The sequence below is a fragment of the Astyanax mexicanus genome, chromosome 16 (genome assembly GCF_023375975.1).
Source record: "Astyanax mexicanus isolate ESR-SI-001 chromosome 16, AstMex3_surface, whole genome shotgun sequence".
Classification (NCBI taxonomy): Eukaryota; Metazoa; Chordata; class Actinopteri; order Characiformes; family Acestrorhamphidae; genus Astyanax; species Astyanax mexicanus.
In genome coordinates, this window is record NC_064423.1 from 7,660,788 (window position 1) to 7,682,459 (window position 21,672).

Genomic DNA, 21,672 nt, shown 5'->3' on the forward strand with positions numbered 1-21,672 from the left:
TAAATAACAAATGAACAAGAAACAAGGAACAAGTAACACGAAACAAAGATACACAGATAACCAAAACAAACCAGGGAACATAAACTAAACCAACTGGAGATAATGATAATAAATAAACAGGGAATATATTCAAGGGAATAACTAGTAACTGAAATGAGAGAAAACAAAACAAAGAAAAGAATGAGTAACTGGAAAATAACAAGAGATCAATGAGAAATGAACGATAAGAAAGAAAGGATAAACTAGAAAAAACAAGAAGATAAACAAAGAACAAAGTACAAGGCCTAAGGCTATGAAAACGAGGGCTGAGATAGAGAACAGGAGAACAACAAAACAACAGAGGTTAGTGCAAAGACCGATGAAGACAAAGTGGCACAGTGGATCAATTTATATGAACAGGAAACATACTAGAAGTGGAAACACCTGGGGAAGGGGCGGAGCTACAAATGAAACACGTGGTGGAAAACTACTGAGACAGGAGACACAGGGGGGCACAGGTCACGTGGGGAAAACACACAGAGACATGAGACAAGGCCAGGACGTGACCATTGTGTTGTATTGCTGTTTGTATTTATCGTAAGGCTAGTTTAAGTTTTACTGAGATAATTAGCACTTACTGCACAGATAAGAAGCTTTTTCTTAACTGAAATTTCCACAGGTGCCTAAAACATATACATGCACAATACTGTATAATTAATTTTTGTATCCTGTTTATGTTATACATTTCCATATAATCTAATTACACAATCCAGACATGCAAAACTATATGAATATTAATGTTTAAAATTCTAAGAGCATCTTTATATTTTATTGATTGTAGAGAATGCTAGCCTCCAGTGCAGGGTAAATGCTAACTCACACTGTGACTCTCCACCAGCGGCTGTATCTGAATCTCATCACGAGAGGTGTGATCTGATCTCGTGCTCAAACACACACTCATCTCCAGCATCAGTATTCTCTCAGCATTTGCGTGCTTTAATCATGATGGACTTGTAACTTTCTGAGACGAATCTTCCCCCCACTCCTCATCAGATGCTCAGTTATCAGTGTGGCTACGCTACGTTCTTCCTGCCCCCCCTGGGCTCTTCCCGCTCTCTCCGTGGCTCGGATTCAGGATCAGCGGGGGTCGGCTCTGATGTGAGACGAGCCCCAGCTGCTCCCTCACAGTCACTGTCTTCCTCTGCTGGACGTGAACAGATGCTAAATGCTAGCATCGCTCAGTTTCTCTGCTGTATCTTCAGAGAAATACAGTGGCGAGAAAAAAAAATCTGTGACCCCTTTGGAATATCATGGTTTTCTGCATAAATTTGCCTTAAAATTAAATCTGATCTTTACCCAAGTCAAGGGTATCGACAAATATAATGTGTCTAAAATAATATGTCTTCATTGAACACGCTCATTCAACACTTAAAATTGTGGTAGAGGAAGACGTAAGTTAAAGTTTGGAATGAATAGCTAGTTGACACTCCCGAATTAACCTCCGAAATAACCTCAACCAATCACCTCTTCATTACTTAGTGCTTAGTTAAGAAGTACTTAAGCATACATAAACTAATCCCTTAACCATAACATAAACCTAACCTAACTCTAACCATGACCTTAACATGAAATTAAACTAACTCTAAACATAATCATAGTAGAATGTAAAAGTTTATGTTTGAGTTCCTGTCCATTCATTAGTTTTAGAAGCTCCAGTAAATGAGCAGCCTTAGCTTAGCATTAGCATCACTGTTTTAAAATTCTTCTCTTATGTGTTTTTGTGTATATGGATTCTGTGTATATAGCAAAACTGTGCCACCACTGGATAAGAGCTCCTTGTCAGTCGTGATATCTGTACAAAATGTGCCAAAAAACATTTGTGCAAATGTTACAAATATCTTGGGATGCATGTTTTAGGAGTATATGTACATATTTTATGAGATCTAAGTGGCTCGTCACTCTTACTCTCTACTGAGAGTTACTTTCTACTACTTTCACTGCTCAAATACTTTCTATCAGTTCCTGTGTGATGGGGAAGCAGGCAGATTGGTACTGATAATAAAGAGGTCCGCAGTCAGTAACTGTAGTGAGTATTTCCTCACCAGGGACCTCATGTACTGAGACTTGTGTCGACTTCCTACTAAAATGTTCCATACACTCAGAGCTGAAAAAAGTTCTGTACGCACAAAAAATCCGGATTTATCAAACTGTGCATAGGCAGAATCCCACATACTTTCTCTTAGTACATCACAATCAACTCGAAATTAAGCACTAGTGCACGAACACATCACACCTGCCATGATTCCTCCCTCAATTACGCAGCAGAGTTATAATTATGTTATAATTATGTTATAATAATGATAATAAAAAAATATAGTAATTTAATAAATACCCATGTTTTAAATTAATTATTTTAAGCTGGATAATAAATTATTATTTTTAAAGGCTTTAAATGAGTGCGCCTGTCATACACTCAGCTTATAATCTTATCTCAACCCAGTTATTGAAATTCTGAAACAGCTTATAAGCCAGTCATAACCGTCATGGGCCAAAAAAAAAAAAAAAAACATAATGGTCACGGAAATCTCAATGAATTCTCAATGAATTCAGCCATTATTAGCAATATCTTCCAATAATGCAAATGCTTCCATCTCCAACAACTCCAGCGCAATATTTTATGCATGTTTAAATGAACTAGGCTAAGTGGAAACAGGTTGAATGATTATTTCACTAAGCCAATAAAACTGCCTGATTAATTTACTGTTTAATTGTCTGATTAATTTACTTTATTTTACCCAATAATGGCTTACTACTACAACGTGTGCGTAAATTATATCTTCCTTGTGGTCCCACTTTATAATTAGTGTCCCTAAGTACTATGTAGTTACACGGTAACAATCCATGTAACTACAGTGTAACTACTGATGAAGTACACATTGTTACAGATTAACTACAGAGGTACCGGATATGTAATTACACATGTGTATTAAGGTTAGTTTTGACTTGTGTAAGTACACATGTGTATTAGGGTTAATTTTGACTTGTGTAATTACACATGTGTACTAGGGTAAGTGTACTTACACATGTGATAGAGTAAGTGTACTTACACATGTATAACAATGTGTGTGTACTTACATATATGTAATAGTGTGTGTAATAAGTTGAGTATAAACGTTTCCAAAGGCAATGTCTAGTATGTAATTAGGGCTGATTGAGTACACACACGTTGTTACACATGTGTAAGTACACTCACCCTGGTACACATGGGTACTTACACAAGTCAAAACTAACCTTAAACACATATGTGTAATTACATAACCTGTACCTCTGTAGTTAATCTGTAATGATGTGTACCTTATCAGTAGTTACAGTGTAGTTACATGGGTTGTTACCGTGTAACTACATAGTACTTAAGGACACTGATTATAAAGTGGGACCTCCCTTGTAATTTCAATGCATCGCCTCCTTTTTTACAATATCGCGAAATGACAAAAACACAAAACATACGTACGGCTAAAAAAAACGAAAGTGCCGTTAGTACAAGAGGTTAGTACCCCTGCACTTTATACCTTTAATTTTTGGTTATGTACAGCGCTGGGTATTGGACACAGCTCGGCTAATGACCTTGGTCACACCATCCAATTACAGGCAGTGTGTGAGAGGGCAGATCTGTGCTCCTGTCTTCAGGCTAAGCTTCAGAGCTGACAGTGACGGAGCAACAGAGCGCTGTTAATGAAAAATGCATGGGCAGATCCTGCTCTTCACCTGCCTTTAGGCGGAACCGGCGAATCCCTGACCCAAAACTCACCTCTGTCCTTCACCACGTCCACCCTGACAGACTCCCATCAGCCACAAATTGTCTCGTCCCACTCAATTTGACCCCTCCGAACCCCGGCTGCTCGGGTAGCAGCTTAGACTAATGTGGCACTTACATGGTAAGGAGTTATTCTCCGGGGGAGACGCTTAGCGGATGTGGCTATTTATATTTTCCTCGGTTTTATTCCGAGCCAAAACAAACCGAGAGCAGCAGGAGGAGATGAAGCTCTGCAGTGGGAGTATTTCAATGATTATGTGTTGTGTTGGTGAATAAATAATAATAATAATAATAATAATAATAAAAAAACTCTATACAATATTCCATAATAACAATTTTCTATGTATACTTCATGTATTGTGCAGCAAAAGAGCATCTAGATGTGTGACCTTTAGAGAGCTCAGAGACGTATTTATGCCACCTGCCAACTAATTATTCAGTGAGAAGGTCAATTGTAGTTGCTGACTGTGGTTAATTGAAGTTAATTAATTGATCGTGTCAGCTTCAGTGGATAAAAAAGGGAATGGAGTGTTTATTTATTTATTTATTTATTTAATATACGTATAAACTCACAGTTGATTAGACAACCTTGCACATTTGTTCATGCACCTCATTTAATTTTCTATGTATTAACCCTTTTTTGTAATCCATGTATTGGCATAGATAAAAAGAAATCTAGCTTTTAAAATCCCAACTCAGTAGTAAACCACACTGTGAGTGTGTCGCTAAATAGTGCAAAAACCCGAGTATGTTACCAGATCCTGTGAAAATTTAAAAAAAACATTAACGTGGGGCTCTGAGAGGGCAAAGCGCTGCCACTATGATGGGAGATCAAATCCTGGGTTCGAATCCCAGTCATGCAGCTTGCCATCAGCTGCCAGAGCCCTGAGAGAGCACAGTTGGCCCTGCCTTGGGTGGGTACAGTACAGTAAATGGCGCTCTCTCTTTCCCCTCATCACTCCTAGGGTGATGTGGATCAGCACAAGGCTGCGTCTGTGAGCTGATGTATCAGAACCGAGTCGCTGCGCTTTCCGCAGAACCGAGTGTTAGCGCTGACATGATGCAACTCTGCAATGCTAAAGCATCAGCAGCAGCTCAAAAAGAGGCGGAGTCTGACTTCACATATTTTGGAGGAGGCGTGTGCTAGTCTTCTGAACTTTGGAGCATCACTAGTGATATAGGATATACAGCTATTTTTAACAATTAATTCGTGTTTTTATATTTTTCTATAAGAATATTTTATATTAACGGTAAATAAATTTTACAGAACGTGTAATATATTTTCTCTGTATTTAAATGTTCAGTAAGTGCTCTGGAGGACGAGGGCAGGTCGTGAGCGCAGAAACAAAGCTCGGCTGAAATAAAAGTAGATCGTTTTATTCAGCGAAACCCAAACCCAGTTTAATCAGCCCTCCGAAGATCAGAGTGATTTTGAACACAGGCACAAATGGCAAATACAGGATTACATTCTCACTGTGTGCACTACTGCTTGTGGAAAAGACATCATAAAATTTGTGACCCTAGATTCCCTAAATGTTCCAGCAAGCCGGAGGATATGACAAAAAAATCTATATGATTAAAGACAAATGGTGATATACATTACAGTATGATTAAAATACACAGTATAACACAATGGAATGTTAAAGTATCACCATTCATTTGTTACACCAAAAATATATATATATAACTTTAGGTAGACCCAATCGTACCCCCTGTACAAGGCACATCATGTCACAATGCTCACTGCTATCTTACACCCCACCAACAGTCAATTTTCCATAGCAGCAGAGCTTCTGAATATATCTACATTGATGGGTGTGGTGGTTTGGTTATGAAATGAGGTGTGTTCAGGTACATTTCTGGAGTTTGGCTTGTTTCTCTTGGTAACAGAAAACACAGGAGTGCCACTGACTGAATACAACCTAGACAGATGCCAACAGTCAGATGTTTATTGCTATCTTGGCACTAAATTATCAACAGGCACATCTGCAGTGCACAAACCCATAGCGCATGCTACTTGGCAGCTATGCAAAATTGTTCTTTCACTGTTTAATAATGTTTTAAACAGTTCTTAACCTGATTTTAGTACATCATATCCTTAGATGATCCTTTTCTCTGTTTTTTTTTTTTTTTTATATGCATCTCTATAATTTGACCCAAACTCTGAAACAGATGAGCATCTTTTCCACGACCACAGGATGAGTCTTTCCATATTTACAGCATTTATTTGCAGAAAATGAGAAATGGCTGAAATAACAAAAAAAGATGCAAAGCTTTCAGACCTCAAATAATGCAAAGAAAACAACAAGTTCATATTCATAAAGTTTTAAGAGTTCAGAAATCAATATTTGGTGGAATAACCCTGCTTTTTACAGTTTTAATCACAGTTTTAATTTCCTGCATCTTGGCATCATGTTCTCCTCCACCAGTCTTACACACTGCTTTTGGATAACTTTATGCTGCTTTACTCCTGGTGCAAAAATTCAAGCAGTTCAGTTTGGTGGTTTGATGGTTTGTGATCATCCATCGTTCTCTTGATTATATTCCAGAGGCTTTCAATTTGGTTAAATCAAAGAAACTCATCATTTTTAAGTCTTGATAAGCCTTATATTTTTTTCTAGAGTTGTAGTTTGTTGCCAGTTGAAGCATAGTAATCAATGCCGTATGTATTATCCAATTGGAGTCTTCTACCTAGTGGCTTTGTTAAATCCAGTTTTAGGTACCACTTAAAAAATAAGACTACCTTTATAAATGGTTTACAATTAGTTTATTAATGGTTACTAATTAGGTTGTAAATGCCTTAAAAGTCATTAATAATCAGTTATAACTATTTGTGCCATTAAACAGAAACAATATACAGATCCTAATAATAGCGCTGTATTGAACCCCTGATCTGTACTGGAACTGAAGTTCAGCTGTTCTTTTTTGAGTTTTTTCTGACTCTGTCTGAAACTCTTAACTCTGAGATACTGCAGCTTTAGAGAATAGAGAATAACAGAAACCAGCGTGGAACCACTGAGCGATACCGGGTCAGCCGCAGAGGTCACTGTGTTTTAAACCACTGCACTGTAACGGGACACTGTCCTGAGGTCTGTCCACCGTCCTCTGGAGATGGGTTAGAGACGGGACCGAAAAAAGAAACTCTTGAGCCGCAGAAACGCCAGAATAGATCGTTTTCCCTCTTTTTCACCGCTCTCCGTCTCCATGTCCCCACAGGCGCTGGTGGGTGGTCTCCAGACAGCGAGGATCATCGACCGTGGCTTCAGCTGGATCTAAGGGATCGCCTGGAGATAACGGCGGTTGCCACCCAGGGTCGATGGGGCAGCTCGGACTGGGTGAGCAGCTACCACCTGCAGTACAGCGACTCCGGGAGAACCTGGAGATCCTACAGACAGGATGACGTGCCGTGGGTAAGTCCTGGATGCTTCCTGGCTGCTTCACCAGAATTACATATTGCAGGTAGCAGCAATGTATTTAATTCTTTTCTTATATATCTTTTGCTCACCTATGTGTCAGGTGGTCAGGGTCAGGGTAAGAGAGTGTGTGGGTGGTTCCTGGGAGAGCGTTTTCTGCAGGCGGATCCTGCCCTGTAATTCATGGAGAGGTTTCTGGAGGCGTTGAGCTGTTCTGAGAGCAGAATCACATCAGCCTTTGTGTTCCAGAGCCAAGGTCTTTCCATTCGCTCAGATTTCCCCTCGTCTGTGATGGAAATAATCACATCATCAGTAACAGCTGGTAACCGGCAATCAGGTGCAAGGACAAGGCATGTGTGGGAAGCTTTACGAGGGCCTGGGTCTATGTTCTATAATCAGACCAATAAAACACACAACACTGTCAATTTCTTTCCACACTGCTCTGATGTTTTTTAAAGGATGCACTGATTTTGTTTTATTGACGAGGTCATCAACATGAGCGCTGCTGGCACTGAAGAGCTAAATTCCAACATATACTGTGATATTCTTTTTTTATAATTTTATTTCTATATTTTTCCATTTTATCACCAATTTACCCAGCCAATTACCCAACCCACTCATTAGGACTCCCCCAATCACTAGTGATGCTCCAACACCAGAAGTCTGAAGGTGCACCAGGAGGGTGAAGGTGCACCAAGAGGGTGAAGCTGCATCAGGACGGTGAAGGTGCACCAGGAGGGTGCATCTTTTCGATTCCATCTTTTCAACACAACTTCTCTATAACCATTGACTCTCTCTCTCTCACCGACAAAGGTGATACTGGTGCGTTCTGGGTAGTGTAGTCTTGTGACTGGAAGTCGCAGATTGAGCTGAGTGTGAGTGTCAGGTGTGACATGGTGGTGGTAGTGTGATGTTTTGGGGCTGTTTTGCTGCTTCAGGATCTGAAAGACTTGCTGTGATAAATGGAACCATGAATTTCACTGTTTACCAGAAAGTCCTGAAGAAGAAAAATATCCAGCCATCTGTTTGTGATCTCGAGCTGAAACAAACTTGGGTTCTGCAGCAGGACAATTACCCAAAACACACCAGCAAATCCAGCTCTGAATGGCTGAAGAAAAAACAAAAAACACAAAAAGAGTTTCTTCTCGAAGACCCTCCAATAAGAAAGAGTCAGTGTACAGCTTTAATAATAGTATAGATATCATTTTTTCTGAAAATATTAGAAAAGCTGGCAAAAAGCTGGCAAAATAGGGTCATTGTTTAACCCTCCTATTTTGTTCATTAGTCAGGAACAGCAGTGCTTCAATTAGGATTAATCACAAATTAATTTATTCAATATAAAAAAACACTAGTTCTACATAACATAACACTACAAATATGTGAGATTTTCATTTTATATGTCGATTACACTAATTAATTAAGGCAAGCAGAAGAAGTTTCATACAGAAAAAAAATACTTTTAACTATTTTTCCCAGATCTTCAAACTTTAGAACTTTAGAACAGAACAGGAGGAGTGTGCTGGATTCTGTGGTTTGTGGGATGCTGTTCTTGTGAGCATCACTGTCAGCATGTTTATTCTAATGAGTTCTGCAGAATAAATCTACAGGAGATAAATCAGAGCCAGGGGCTTAAATTCTGTGATTCGCTCAGAAACTTCCTGTCTGAGAGCTGCTAAACCTGAGACTCACCTTTAATTAGCGAGATGAATCAGTCGTTAATTGGCTTAATTATTTCAGATTATTAATTAATTAGCTTGTTAGTGGTTCTTCAGGGTGACTTCAGGTAATTAGCATGGGAGCGTGTGGGCACGTGCAGAAGTGTGTGGCAGTGTGCGGCAGTGTGTGGCAGTGTGTGGAAATGTGTTTCAGTGTGCGGCAGTGTGCAGAAGTGTGTGGCAGTGTGCGGCAGTATACGGCAGTGTGTGGCAGTGTGTGGCAGTGTGGGCAGTGTGCGGAAGTGTGTGGCAGTGTGCAGCAGTGTGCGACAGCGTGTGGCAGTGTGTGGCAGTGAGTGGCAGTGTGCGGCAGCGTGCGGAAGTGTGTGGCAGTGTGCGGCAGCGTGCGGCAGTGTGCGGAAGTGTGTGGCAATTATTTCAGATTATTAATTAATTAGCTTATTAGTGGTTCTTCGTGCAACAGTGTGTGAAAGTGTGCGGAATTGTGTGGCAGTGTGCAGAAGTGTGTGGCAGTGTGCGGAAGTGTGTGGCAGTGAGTGGAAGTGTGCGGCAGTGTGCAGAAGTGTGTGGCAGTGTGCAGAAGGGTGTGGCAGTGTGCGGAATTGTGTGGCAGTGTGCGGCAGTGTGCGGAAGTGTGCGGAAGTGTGTGGCAGTGAGCGGCAGTGTGTCGCAGTGTGTGGCAGTGTGGGCAGTGTGCGGAAGTGTGTGGCAGTGTGCAGCAGTGTGCGACAGCGTGTGGCAGTGTGTGGCAGTGAGCGGCAGTGTGCGGCAGTGTGGGCAGTGTGCGGAAGTGTGTGGCAATTATTTCAGATTATTAATTAATTAGCTTATTAGTGGTTCTTCGTGCAACAGTGTGTGAAAGTGTGCGGAATTGTGTGGCAGTGTGCAGAAGTGTGTGGCAGTGTGCGGAAGTGTGTGGCAGTGAGTGGAAGTGTGCGGCAGTGTGCAGAAGTGTGTGGCAGTGTGCAGAAGGGTGTGGCAGTGTGCGGAATTGTGTGGCAGTGTGCGGCAGTGTGCGGAAGTGTGTGGAAGTGTGTGGCAGTGAGCGGCAGTGTGTCGCAGTGTGTGGCAGTGTGGGCAGTGTGCGGAAGTGTGTGGCAGTGTGCAGCAGTGTGCGACAGCGTGTGGCAGTGTGTGGCAGTGAGCGGCAGTGTGCGGCAGTGTGGGCAGTGTGCGGAAGTGTGTGGCAGTGTGCGACAGCGTGTGGCAGTGTGCGACAGCGTGTGGCAGTGTGAGGCAGTGAGCGGCAGTGAGCGGCAGCGTGCGGCAGTGTGCGGAAGTGTGTGGCAGTGTGTGGCAGTGTGCGGCAGCGTGTGGCAGCCTGTGGCAGTGTGGGCAGTGTGCAGCAGTGTGCGGCAGTGTGTGGAAGTGTGTGGCAGTGTGTTGAAGTGTGTGGAAGTGTGCGAAAGTGTGTGGAAGTGTGTGGCAGTGTGCGGCAGCGTGCAGAAGTGTGTGGCAGTGTGTGGCAGTGTGTGGAAGTGTGCGGCAGTCAGTGATGGTATAGTTACTTTGAAAAAGTAATCTGATTACTGATTACTCCTTTAAAAAGTAACTTAGTTACTTTATGGATTACTTGATTTTAAAAGTAACTAAGTTACTTTACAAGTTACTTTATTAGTTACTTTAAGCAGCTGCACACACCACGTCCCGCCGCCTTAACATAAACATTATAACCAGTTTTACCAATACTCCCTTTATTGGAAAAAGCATTTTTAACAGCATCAATGTATCTCTAGACATTTAAAGTTGAACTATTTATTTTTATAAAATTAAAAGACCATTTCTCTTGAATTAACTTAACATAAATATTTTTTTTATAAAAAATAAAATATGGTCTTTCTTGATTTTACTTAACATAAATACTTGTTTTTATAAAAAATATATAAAATAAAGAAAGTCTTTCTTGACCTGACATATTTAACACTGTAAAACTGAACATTGAACTTGTTGTTCTCTGCAGGGCAGCAAGGAGTGGTTTTATAAAACAGAACCGTGTATATGGTCTAGACCAGGGACATATTTGCAGACTGCGCTCCGGGTCCGGACCCAGACGTTGTCCAATACGGACCCAAACCGATAAACTACTGAGAAGGATTTCATTCTGACAGTGTTCATTTAAAGCACCGGAACTTTTCTTGTCTTTACGGTATACGCGCAGTGAACTTCCAATCACGTGTGGTGTAAAATCTTTAAATGCTCTCCTCTTCCAATCAAATTTGTGGCAGACTGCTGCCCTGGTTAGTGAATTGGGACGCGGCCGCAAAAAAAACGCCTTTATAAAGAGATACTGGCGAAACCCGAGAACTGGCGAAAAACGAAAACGGGCGGAAACTAAAGACACGCCGAGCGCGAGAGAGAGAGACAGGGGAGAGAGCGAGACGCGTGTGATTGGGGAAGAGCGGAGGGGGAATGGGTAAGGGAGCGGTGTGTGTGTGTGTGTGTGGAGGAGATGAGGTGGAGAGAGAGAGAGAGAGTAACGCACAGTGACTGAAATAAGTAACTTTAATCTGATTACTGGATTGGAAATAGTAACGCGTTAGATTACTTGTTACTGAAAAAAAGGTTACTAAGTAACGCGTTACTGACATCACTGGTGGCAGTGTGTGGGTGTCTGGGTAAAGAGAGGAAGTCTGTGGGTAAAGTGGAGGAAGTGACTCTTCTGGTTCTGAACAGGTGAGTCTGAAGGGTGGCGCTCGTCCTCACGCCGCCCGTCTGCAGAGATACCCGCGGCTGGCTGGCGGGAGTATATCTGCTGGTGTACTCAGAGACTGGCGTCGTCGCGTGTCCTTGGCAAACTGTGCCAAAGCACATTCAGAGGGGGAAACTTTCTCACAGAGGTGTCAGTCTACGCCAGAGAGATGCCCGCATGCCAGCTGGCATCAGAGGCAGACAGTCATGCATGGTCTGATACCATCTGTTTCATGCCAGTGTTGAGCCACCCACTCTGACTAACAACACGCACTGCCCATTACCCAAGAGCCAGCTCACCAGCTCATGCCTATTAATCATATTAAACAAGTGAATCACTGCAGCACTTAGGAGTAAGCGTATTTAACCCTTTCCTAATCTGGAATGCATTTATTTTACTCTACATTGTCAAGTCAAGTCAAAAGTCGTAGGAAACCCCTTTATTTCAGAAAAGACAGAGAAAAACTGAACGAAAAGGAAAAGGAAGAAGATTTTACCAAATTAAAAAACTCTGGAATATAATCAAGAGGAAGATGGATGATCACAAGCCATCAAACCACCAAACTGAACTGCGTGAATTTTTGCACCAGGAGTAAAACAGCATAAAGTTATCCAAAAGCAGTGTGTAAGACTGGTGGAGAAGTCTTAAAACGTTATGAATATGAACTTGTTTTCTTTGCATTTTTTGAGGTCTGAAAGGTCTGCCTCTTTTTTTTTTTGTTATTTCAGCCATTTCTCAAAATTCTCATTTTCTGCAAATAAATGCTCTAAATGACTTTTTTTTTTTCCAGAGCTGTATATGATGCATATGAACTTTATTACTCTGCAGTGTGAAAGCAGAACTGACTGAATCCAGTGTATAAAATATAAAAACACGCAATCTTTGGTTCCAACTTTGTACTTTCTGTTGTTAAAATGCTCCTAAACCTCTTTTTTCCTCTTTCTGAAATCCGGCCGCTGAGAAACAGCTCTCTGATTTCCTCACTTCCATCAGAATAATGTCTCACAGGTGGCTGAACTCTGGTCAGGCTGACCTCGCCACCGTCTCCACTGAATCAGATTCACATTATAAAACTCTCACATTATAAAAATCTCAAAGGTCTCATTATTTCTGTTATACTGGAGCTCTTTGTCTACAGCTCGGAAATCTTTCAATCTTTCAATAAGGCTTTTCTCATTTCTCTCCAGAAAAGGAGTTTTCTATTAGTTTTCCATTTGACAGTCTATCATAAACTGCCAGATATTGATAAAGCGTGTTTATAATGGGTGATTAATCATCTGCATCGCTAAAGGAATAAGAAGGCTGTGCACACTGTAAAAAAAAATCTTGTCAAATTTACGGTGAAAAACTGGCAGCTGTGGTTGCCATTTTTTCACCGTAAAAAATACAGTGATCTTGTATATGGCTTCACGGTAAGGTATATTAACACTTGTAAAACAACAGTTTGAAAATGTACTAATAAAGAGGAGTTACTGTTAAAATAACGGTGAAAGTGTATATAGGCTCATGGTATGCTGTATAATTCACAATGTAACCCTGTTGCTTTTTAAGTGAAAAATTATCCATTCCACAGCATTTATTGTCCAATTTTATGGCAAATTTTTGTGGTTGTCCAATAACTTTGAGTCACGCTGTAAACAACATACAGTTTTAAACAGCATTATCTTTTTCAAAAGCACTTCATTGCTCACTTACAGCACAGAGATGTGCTCGGAGAGTGAAATCACTTATATACACATAATGTAAAACCCAGGCAGGTGGATAAAACCGCTATGAAACTACATCATGGTGACGTCTCTGAACTAAACATCTAATTAACATAGCCACGCCCCATAGACAGCTGCGTTACATCCCATTCAGGCCCTGCTTTTCACAATGTAATATACTTTTTTCACAAGAATATACTGTAAACAAAACAGTTTATCAATATGAAATTTACTGTTGACAAGAATTAAACTGTAATATCTTATACATTTGCAACTGTTTATTTTACTGTGAAATACTGGCAGCATTTTCAAACTGTTGTTTTTACAAGTGATAATATACCTTACCGTGAAGCCATTTACAAGATCACTGTATTTTTTACGGTGAAAAAATGGCAACCACAGCTGCCAGTTTTTCACCGTAAATTTGACAAGATTTTTTTTTTACAGTGTATATTTCACATCTTAAAATGGTAAAAAATATAATTGACGGCATGTTTTTTTATTTAAGGTTTGTACACCGTGAATAATACAGTAATGTGCTATTTTTAATATGACTGTCCAATGCTGTCACCATTTCAGCTTTTCACCATATATTTCACATGTTAAAACAATTAAAATTAAAATTTTTCACAGTTTTTTAATCTATGGTAATTCAATGTTTATTCTACAACAATAAGCTTCTTCTTGCTTTACGGTTTATTTCTGTTGCCATTTCACAGTTTTCACTGTAATTTTCACGGACATTTTTTACAGTGTGCAGAAGCTGCAGGGGTTTCTGAAGCTCTACAGCACCAGAGAAAAAAAAATTATACTGTATACCTGATTTTACTTTTTATGTCATTTTGACCGTGTTTATACCTGCAATTATCGTGCATCCCGAGTGACATGTATGAACAGTGTGTACAGGTGTGAACAGGATACAGAATCACTTTAATCACTTAAAAACCTAAATCATATTCACTGGTAATCAGCGATGCATATGACCTATATAACATATTGTAGTGTGAACGCTAAAGTGTCTCGTGGCGTCCTCAACAGCAAAGCCCCGCCCACATTAACCGAGATACCACATAGTCCACCATCCGCACGGGTTAGCTGAGCGCACTACAATGTCAAGCTAATGGATAAAGGGGATGCTTTAGGTGCTTTTGGCTGGAGCACAAGTAAAACTAGCTTTTCACCTGGATTTGGGCTATAAAAAAAAATCCAACCATAAGCGCTTATAGGGTATGTAATAAACAGTGTTGGGCACGTTACTTTGAAAAAGTAATTAGTTATAGTTACTAGTTACTTCTCCAAAAAAGTAACTCAATTACTAACGGAGTTACTCCACTATAAAAGTAACTAGTTACCAGTAAAAGTAACTATTGCGTTACTTTAACAAAAGAAAATAAATGATGTAATTACTAGTATTATTAGAAAAATAACAAACAAAAATAAACCCAAAATGTTGACAAAAATATAATCTAACGAATTAAAAAAAAGGAAACAAAAAACTCCACACGACCAGAGAAAATTACTAAGACTTGTAATAATGAAAAAAAAAAAAAAGAAAAACAAATAAGCGTCTGGGAGGAGAAAAATAGAAAACAGCAGCATCACAGAAACCAGAGCAGCTAAAGAAAGCTTAACGTCCTTAAAACGGAACTTGACCGCTCCGACAATTCTCTCATTAACCTCTACAAATTCTACAGATATCTAATAATTAAAACAACAAAACAGAGTAATATTCCTACCTGGAGTAAAGTTGTGGAACATTGAAATGGCGATGATAGGAAGAGATAAAGCTACAGAGTAAATGAATAGTGAAGTAATCTATTAAAATATGTAGGAACACATAAAGGATCATGTCATAACTTAAAAACAGTGTTAAACAAACCAAATAAATACTCTGTGAAGTATTTAGATGCTCTTATCTGGAGAGCTATTTGTCAGAAACTTGTGGTTTCTGAGGCTGAAAACTTTGATGAATTTATCCTGTACAACAGAGGAAACTCTCGCTCTTCTATCCTTTCCTTTCCTGGGGTCAGTCCTGATGAGTGCCAGTTTCACCATTATAATGTTTTTGAGGGTGTTTGTAATTTAACTTAAGGATACTTTCAAAGTTTTTTTTTAAGTTTTTTGGATTTACTGATCTTAGCTGAGTACTTATTTCTTCAATACTTTACAACCAATGCTCTCAAACACATTAAACAGAAAAAGAGACAATAAATTCAAGTAATTAACTCTTGACGAGTTCAGCACAGCTGTTAACTGAAAGCCTGAATTCCAAGTGACTCTTCCTCTTAAAGCTGACTGGGATAATCAAGCAGAGATGTTCAAAACTGAGCATCTAAAGAAGAGGAGCTACTTTGAAGAGTGTAAAATATAAAATATAAAACATATTCTGGTTTTCTTGATATTTTTCTTCATAGATTGGATGATTTTAGGATTAATCTACTGTACAATACAGAACATTTTTAAATGATAAAAGAACAATGCATTTAAGATGTCCTCAGACTATTGACTGGTATTGTATCTTAATGTTGTTATGTCCTTCCTGAACAGTGCTGAGCATTCTGTGTAAAGTCTGGAACTCGTACTGTATGTCTCATATATTGTATTTGGATATATTCTGTCCACTCTTTGGCCCCCTGCCGAATCAGTGTGGTCTGATTGATCCTATTGCAGCCTGATCTCAGTACGTCCCGGGTGGATCAACACCTTGTTTTTCTCAGGGTTAGATGACCAAAGTCTGAATATGATCCAATCGCTCAAACTGCATGATGGAAGGTGTGAACCCCCTCGCTCTCCACGCCCAACCATCTCTCTGTTCTCCTTTATAACTGCACTCTTCCAGTATCGCATTTTTCCAAAGCCTCGCCTGTAACCATTCCACCATTCCATCCACAGAATAGACCTCCACTGGTGAAATCTCTGCTGCCAGAGGACAAATGGCATGTGCCCGTCCTCACTGTGTGCTGTGAACATTGTTTTAATATTTAAACAATCTGCTCGACCTCCCTTATTGCTGGAAACTCACTCTGTTTAACCAGAGAAACAATAAAATAAGATATATATGTGCCTTTTTATATTCGTATGAGTGTATTTGCTTGTTAAAAATATGAGTTTTAGAATTTTTTGCTCAAGAAGTTAATGCATCAACATCAGTTCAGACCAAGGCGCCAATCTTACACGATGCTCATTGCTATTTTACACCCTACCAACAGTCTATTTTCACTTCTTCTTGCTCCTGTCTGGTTTAAATAGCAGCAGAGCTTCTGAATATATCTACACTGATGGGCGTGGTGGTCTGGTTATGAAATGAGGTGTGTTCAGGTACATTTGTGGAGTTTTGCTTGTTTATCTTGGTAACAGAAAACACAGGAGCGCCACTGACTGAATACAACCTAGACAGACGCCAACAGTCAGACGTTCATCGCTATCTCGGCAGTGAATTGTCAACACTTTTTACTTTTTACTTAAACTCCTGCTTCCTATGCTCACATGCACACACACCAGTGCACAAACCCACAGTGTATGCCAGTTGGTAGCTATGCAAACTTTTACATCTACAACAATAAGCAGAATAAATGAGCGTAAACCAGCAGCTCAGTTTCTTCTGCTGAGAAGCGTTTGTTGGACACGTCCAGGTAGCTGCACCATTAAAATAGCAATCCGCCAAAGTCAGAGCTCACCTGGTTCTACTCTGGAAGGGAATGATGAGCCGCAGAGACACTCTGATTGGTTTATTTCACGTTTCACCCAAAATTAAACAAACCCGCGATTAATTAAGAGAATTAATACATTCCTTTTACGCATTCGGGCTGAGCAAATTGTACTTTTCCCGTCGTTATGATAGCAAAGACACACTTATACGCCCTAAATCAAGCTGCACATGCAGAGCATGGTTGATGCCTTGCCCTTAGATTACTAAAATAGGGCAATAAAATTGATTTGTCTCTTTCACATAATGTAAATAAAAAAAAAAACGTCACTGCCCACATGTCACTTCTCTATGTGTTTTCTTTATGTTAGCATGGATGTTAAGAAGTATGTCCACTAGAGGGCCACTCAGAGTCACCTGAGTCAACTCAGTGACACCACATCATCTGTTAAACATGGTGGAGGTAGTATAGCAGCATGGGTCCCTGGTGTTCATTGATGATGATGTGCTGTGATGTGCTGTGCAGGATGAGTGTAGTCTGAAGTGTATAGAGCTCTACAGTCTGCTCTTATTCAGTGTAATGGGGTGAAACTGATAGGATGGAGCTTCCCAGATGGAGAACGGCCTGAAACACACTGTGCAATAAAACCAAGAGGGTCTCACAGAAAATAAATGGAATATTCAGTGTCTGAGACAGTCAGCTGACCTTAACTCAGTCGAGCAGAAACACCCCCAAAACCAGCAGCAGCTGAGGAATCCTGTTAAAGACCTGACCATCCATTCATCAGGGAGATTTAAGAAAATTTAAAGATGTTCTGTAGATTTCAGATATGAGATAGGTTTACGTTTGAGTAAAATGAGCATTGTTGTTTTATTCTATAAACTACAGACAACATTTCTCACAAATTCCAAATAAAAATATCGTCATTTAGAGCATTTATTTGCAGAAAAGGAAAAATTGCTGAAATAACAAAAAAGAAAAAAGATGCAGAGCTTTCAGACCTCAAATAATGCAAAGAAAAAAACAAGTTAATATTCCTAAAGTTTTAAGAGTTCAGAAATCCATATTTGGTGCAATAACCCTGAGGTTTTTTTTTTCATGCATCTTGGCATCATTTTCTTCTCCACCAGTCTTACACACTGCTTTTGGATAACTTTATGCTGCTTTACTCTTGGTGCACAACTTCAAGCAGTTCAGTTTGGTTTGATGGCTTGTGATCATCCATCTTCCTCTTGATAATATATATTTATGCATAAATATTATGAATTTCAGTAGTTTTCAGGAGTTTTTTCATTATTTTAACATGTGATGGAAAAAACATGGAATTATTTAGTATTATGTCATTTCCTCAGTCAGCTTTCTCAGTCAGTTTTATGAGGTAGAGTCTCCTGGAATTCAGTCTTTTAGTTAACAGCTGTGCTGAACTCATCAAGAGTTAATTACTTGAATTTCTTGTCTCTTAATAATGTGTTTGAGAGCATCAGTTAAAGTAAAGTAGTGAAGAGGTAGAGTTACAGGTATACAGTGAATAGTGAATATTTATAGAGTAATGTTCGAATCCAGGTTATGGCAGGTAAATAAGTAATGAAAAGAAAATCCTTAAATAGGAAATGAAGGTCAGTCAATACGAAAGATTTAAGAGCTTTAAGAGTATCCTCAAGAGCAGTCACTGCAAAGACACTCAAAAATGTTATAATGATGAAAATGGCCCTCATCAGGACCACCCCAGGAAAGAAAGAGCAAGAGTTAAAGTGCTGTTTGTGTTATTTTATATTAAATATATAACTTGCACGTCTCTGTCTACTGGTCCATTCTTTAGCGGTGAGGAGTGTGTTATTTGTTCACTATAGAGTCTGGAGGATACTGAGCAGCAGTAAAAGCCGGGTCTGCTGTAAGTGTAAAAGTGTTCTGTAAGAAAGCAGAGCGGGTTTAAAGTGTGAATACTGTGTGAATCAGCAGTTCTTCAGGTTGATGGCACGCGGCCTTGGTCCAGTATAACGGTGTCGGTGGTTCTGAATGGACCAGGTCTGACAGGTGGCAGAAGCTGAAGGAGGAAATCTGTGTGATTCTCTCTCTCTCTCTCTCTCTCTCTCTCTCTCTCTCTCTCTCTCTCTCTCTGATCTCGCTGTGATTTAATGGTTATAAAAGTTATATACGATGTGTGATAGAAACGTAACATTTTTTGGTACCACTTTAAAATAAGACTACCTTTATAAAGGGTTTATAAATGGTTTACAATTAGTTTATTAATGGTTAATAATTAGGTTGTACAAGCCTTAAAAAATCATTAATAATCAGTTATAACACATCTGTAGAAAGGGCAACAATGACCTGTTTTTTGTCAAATAGTGAACCCACAGCCATCTATATTGTTGCCCTTTCTACGTAATGTGTTATAACTGATTATTAATGATTTTTAAGGCATTTACAACCTAATAAGTAACCATTAATAAACTAATTGTAAACCATTTATAAACCCTTTATAAAGGTAGTCTTATTTTAAAGTTGTACCCATTTTTTAAGGTGGACCGGGGAAATACTGGGAGTTTTCTTTGAGTTTGTTCCCTTAAAAGCCATACAGTCAAACAAATGCAGGAACATGTGATGCTCTATTAAATTATTTCTTCCTGTTTTTCCTCAATCACTCTTTTTATGTCTAATTTTATTTCTCGCCCCTTTGCGCCCCCTCTCTCTCTCTCTCTCTCTCTCTCTCTCTTGCTGTTCTTGTCTTCCTCCATCTGCATCCTCACCTGCGCTGAAATATTGTGCCAGAGTGTCTCTATCAGTGTGTGTGTGTGTGTGTGTGTGCCTCACTCTACCTCACTCTATCTCACTGAATTTTACTGTACGTCTCTTTACCTCTCGTTTTTCTGAGAGTGTTCAGTGATTGGCTGGAGCTGAGATGTCTGTGGTGTAATGCAGGATGTTCTATATATAGTTACTGTATGGAGTTTTTAGTCTGAATTGAGTCGTCTGCTGTTTATTCTCAGACAGCCTTGAGATCAACCACTTTAGCCTGTCTGCAGCTCATAGCTAGCCTACATTCTAAAACCTCCACTTAACCACACACACACACACACACACACACACATATACACACACTGAAAATCAGTGCATTTAATTTCAGAACTCTATTTCCTGGCATCTCTTTCCGCCACCCTGCCGCTGTTTGAGGACGCTGGCAGGAACAGATTATACCACAGCAGGGAACAAACCAAACTCTGCTCCACGCCCTCCATCACACACCGTACTACACACAGATATTACAACACACAACCAGAAAAAACTTGGGACTGTATGGAAACAGCAACAACAAAAAAAAGAATACAGTGTTTTTATATTTTCTTTACCATTTACTTGATTAAAGACAATGACAGATATTTCATGTTTTATCTGCTGAACTTTAAATTTATTATTTAATTTATTAATATAGAATCTGTAGTCAAAAGTATTCGTACATCTGCCTTCACATCACATGCATATGAAAGTTGGTGACATCTCTTTCTTAACCCTTAGAACCCCATTGACGCAAATTGCGTCAGAAATTGTGTGCATTGTTTTTACAGCTTAATTGCTCAGGTATGCGTCAAAAACTTATAGATTGTGACAAACAGAAAACCATATTGTTTCTAAACACAGCACTGAGCTTGCGCTGAACTGAAGTGTTTTTGAGAAATCTATTGTAAAATACACCTAAAGAATAGGCTTACCTTCATTTTTCCATATTTCCGTGCTTTATTCTTTCATTATAAGCAGTTGATAGTAAATATAATATTCAATATGCTAAATCACTTTCATTAGATAGGAATATTGGCCATATTGGCCCAAATTATCATTAAAATCCTCATACTTTCAACTAATATACACTCTAATATAACTATTATTGAAAAGAAAACTCCTTCGTGATTTAATTTGTACATTCAAAAAAAAGTAAAAAAAAAAACAGGTGCTGGGTAAATTTTTTATCAGCTCAATTTCTTCTGGTATAAAGAAATATAATAACATGTGTCTCCTAAAATAACTTTGTTATAACAAGTAAAAGGGGACCTGACAAAAACAGAGAAAAAACACACCAAAATAGGCTGGGGGTCAAAGGGTTGATCTATAAGGTTTAATATGATGTTGGTCCATCTTCTGCAGCTATAACCGCTTTAACTTTCCTCAGAAGGATCTCTACCAGGTTTAGGAGTGTGTTTATGTGTTTTACAGATAATGGTACAGCCATAATAGCCATAGTCTCCAATCCCCTTTAGATGCTGCTGCATCAAGACCAGACAATAACTGATATAATATTCACTTAACTACCTTAAATACCACTTTAAACTTTACTGCGCCAAAAAGAAGCCACATGTTAACTAGTGGTGCAGGAAAAATTCTTCGTGTTACGGTGTTTGTTGTTGCGCCGCTAAAGTATGGAGGAAGAAGAAAAAGTAATCCAACCGTTTTGAAAGAATCAGAAAAAAAATCTAATCGTGACCCAAACAATCGAATCTGAATCGAATTGTGGGATTCCCAAAGATTCACAGCCTTAATGTTAACCATATGTTAGCCATTACATGCAATTTAGTAACTGAATCCACTATCAAAACCACCAAAACCTCACTATATACTGGTCAAAATCTAGAACAGAACATCAGCAAACATTACGGTGAAGCAGCAGTGTGTTCCCATTTAATGATTACGGTCGTGCTAAGATGCTTTTCAGGGAACTCAGACCGGTGTGATTATTTTTCTTAGAAGCACAGGAA

At 39.3% G+C, this 21,672-nt stretch overlaps 1 protein-coding gene and 1 long non-coding RNA gene across 3 annotated transcripts in view; one reads left to right on the forward strand and one right to left on the reverse strand.

Annotated features, from left to right (window-relative positions):
• Window positions 1-21,672, reverse strand: part of LOC125782295 (uncharacterized) — a 117,118-nt gene that overhangs the window by 56,477 nt on the left and 38,969 nt on the right. The gene's annotated exons all lie outside the window — the stretch shown is intronic.
• The window catches only part of cntnap5l (contactin associated protein family member 5 like), a 142,364-nt gene that overhangs the window by 40,341 nt on the left and 80,351 nt on the right, over window positions 1-21,672 (forward strand). For both annotated transcript variants that reach the window (XM_049465917.1, XM_049465918.1), the window contains exon 3: window positions 7,010-7,203. In XM_049465917.1, coding sequence (XP_049321874.1) covers window positions 7,010-7,203 — 194 coding nt within the window. The remainder of the gene's footprint in view (window positions 1-7,009; window positions 7,204-21,672) is intronic.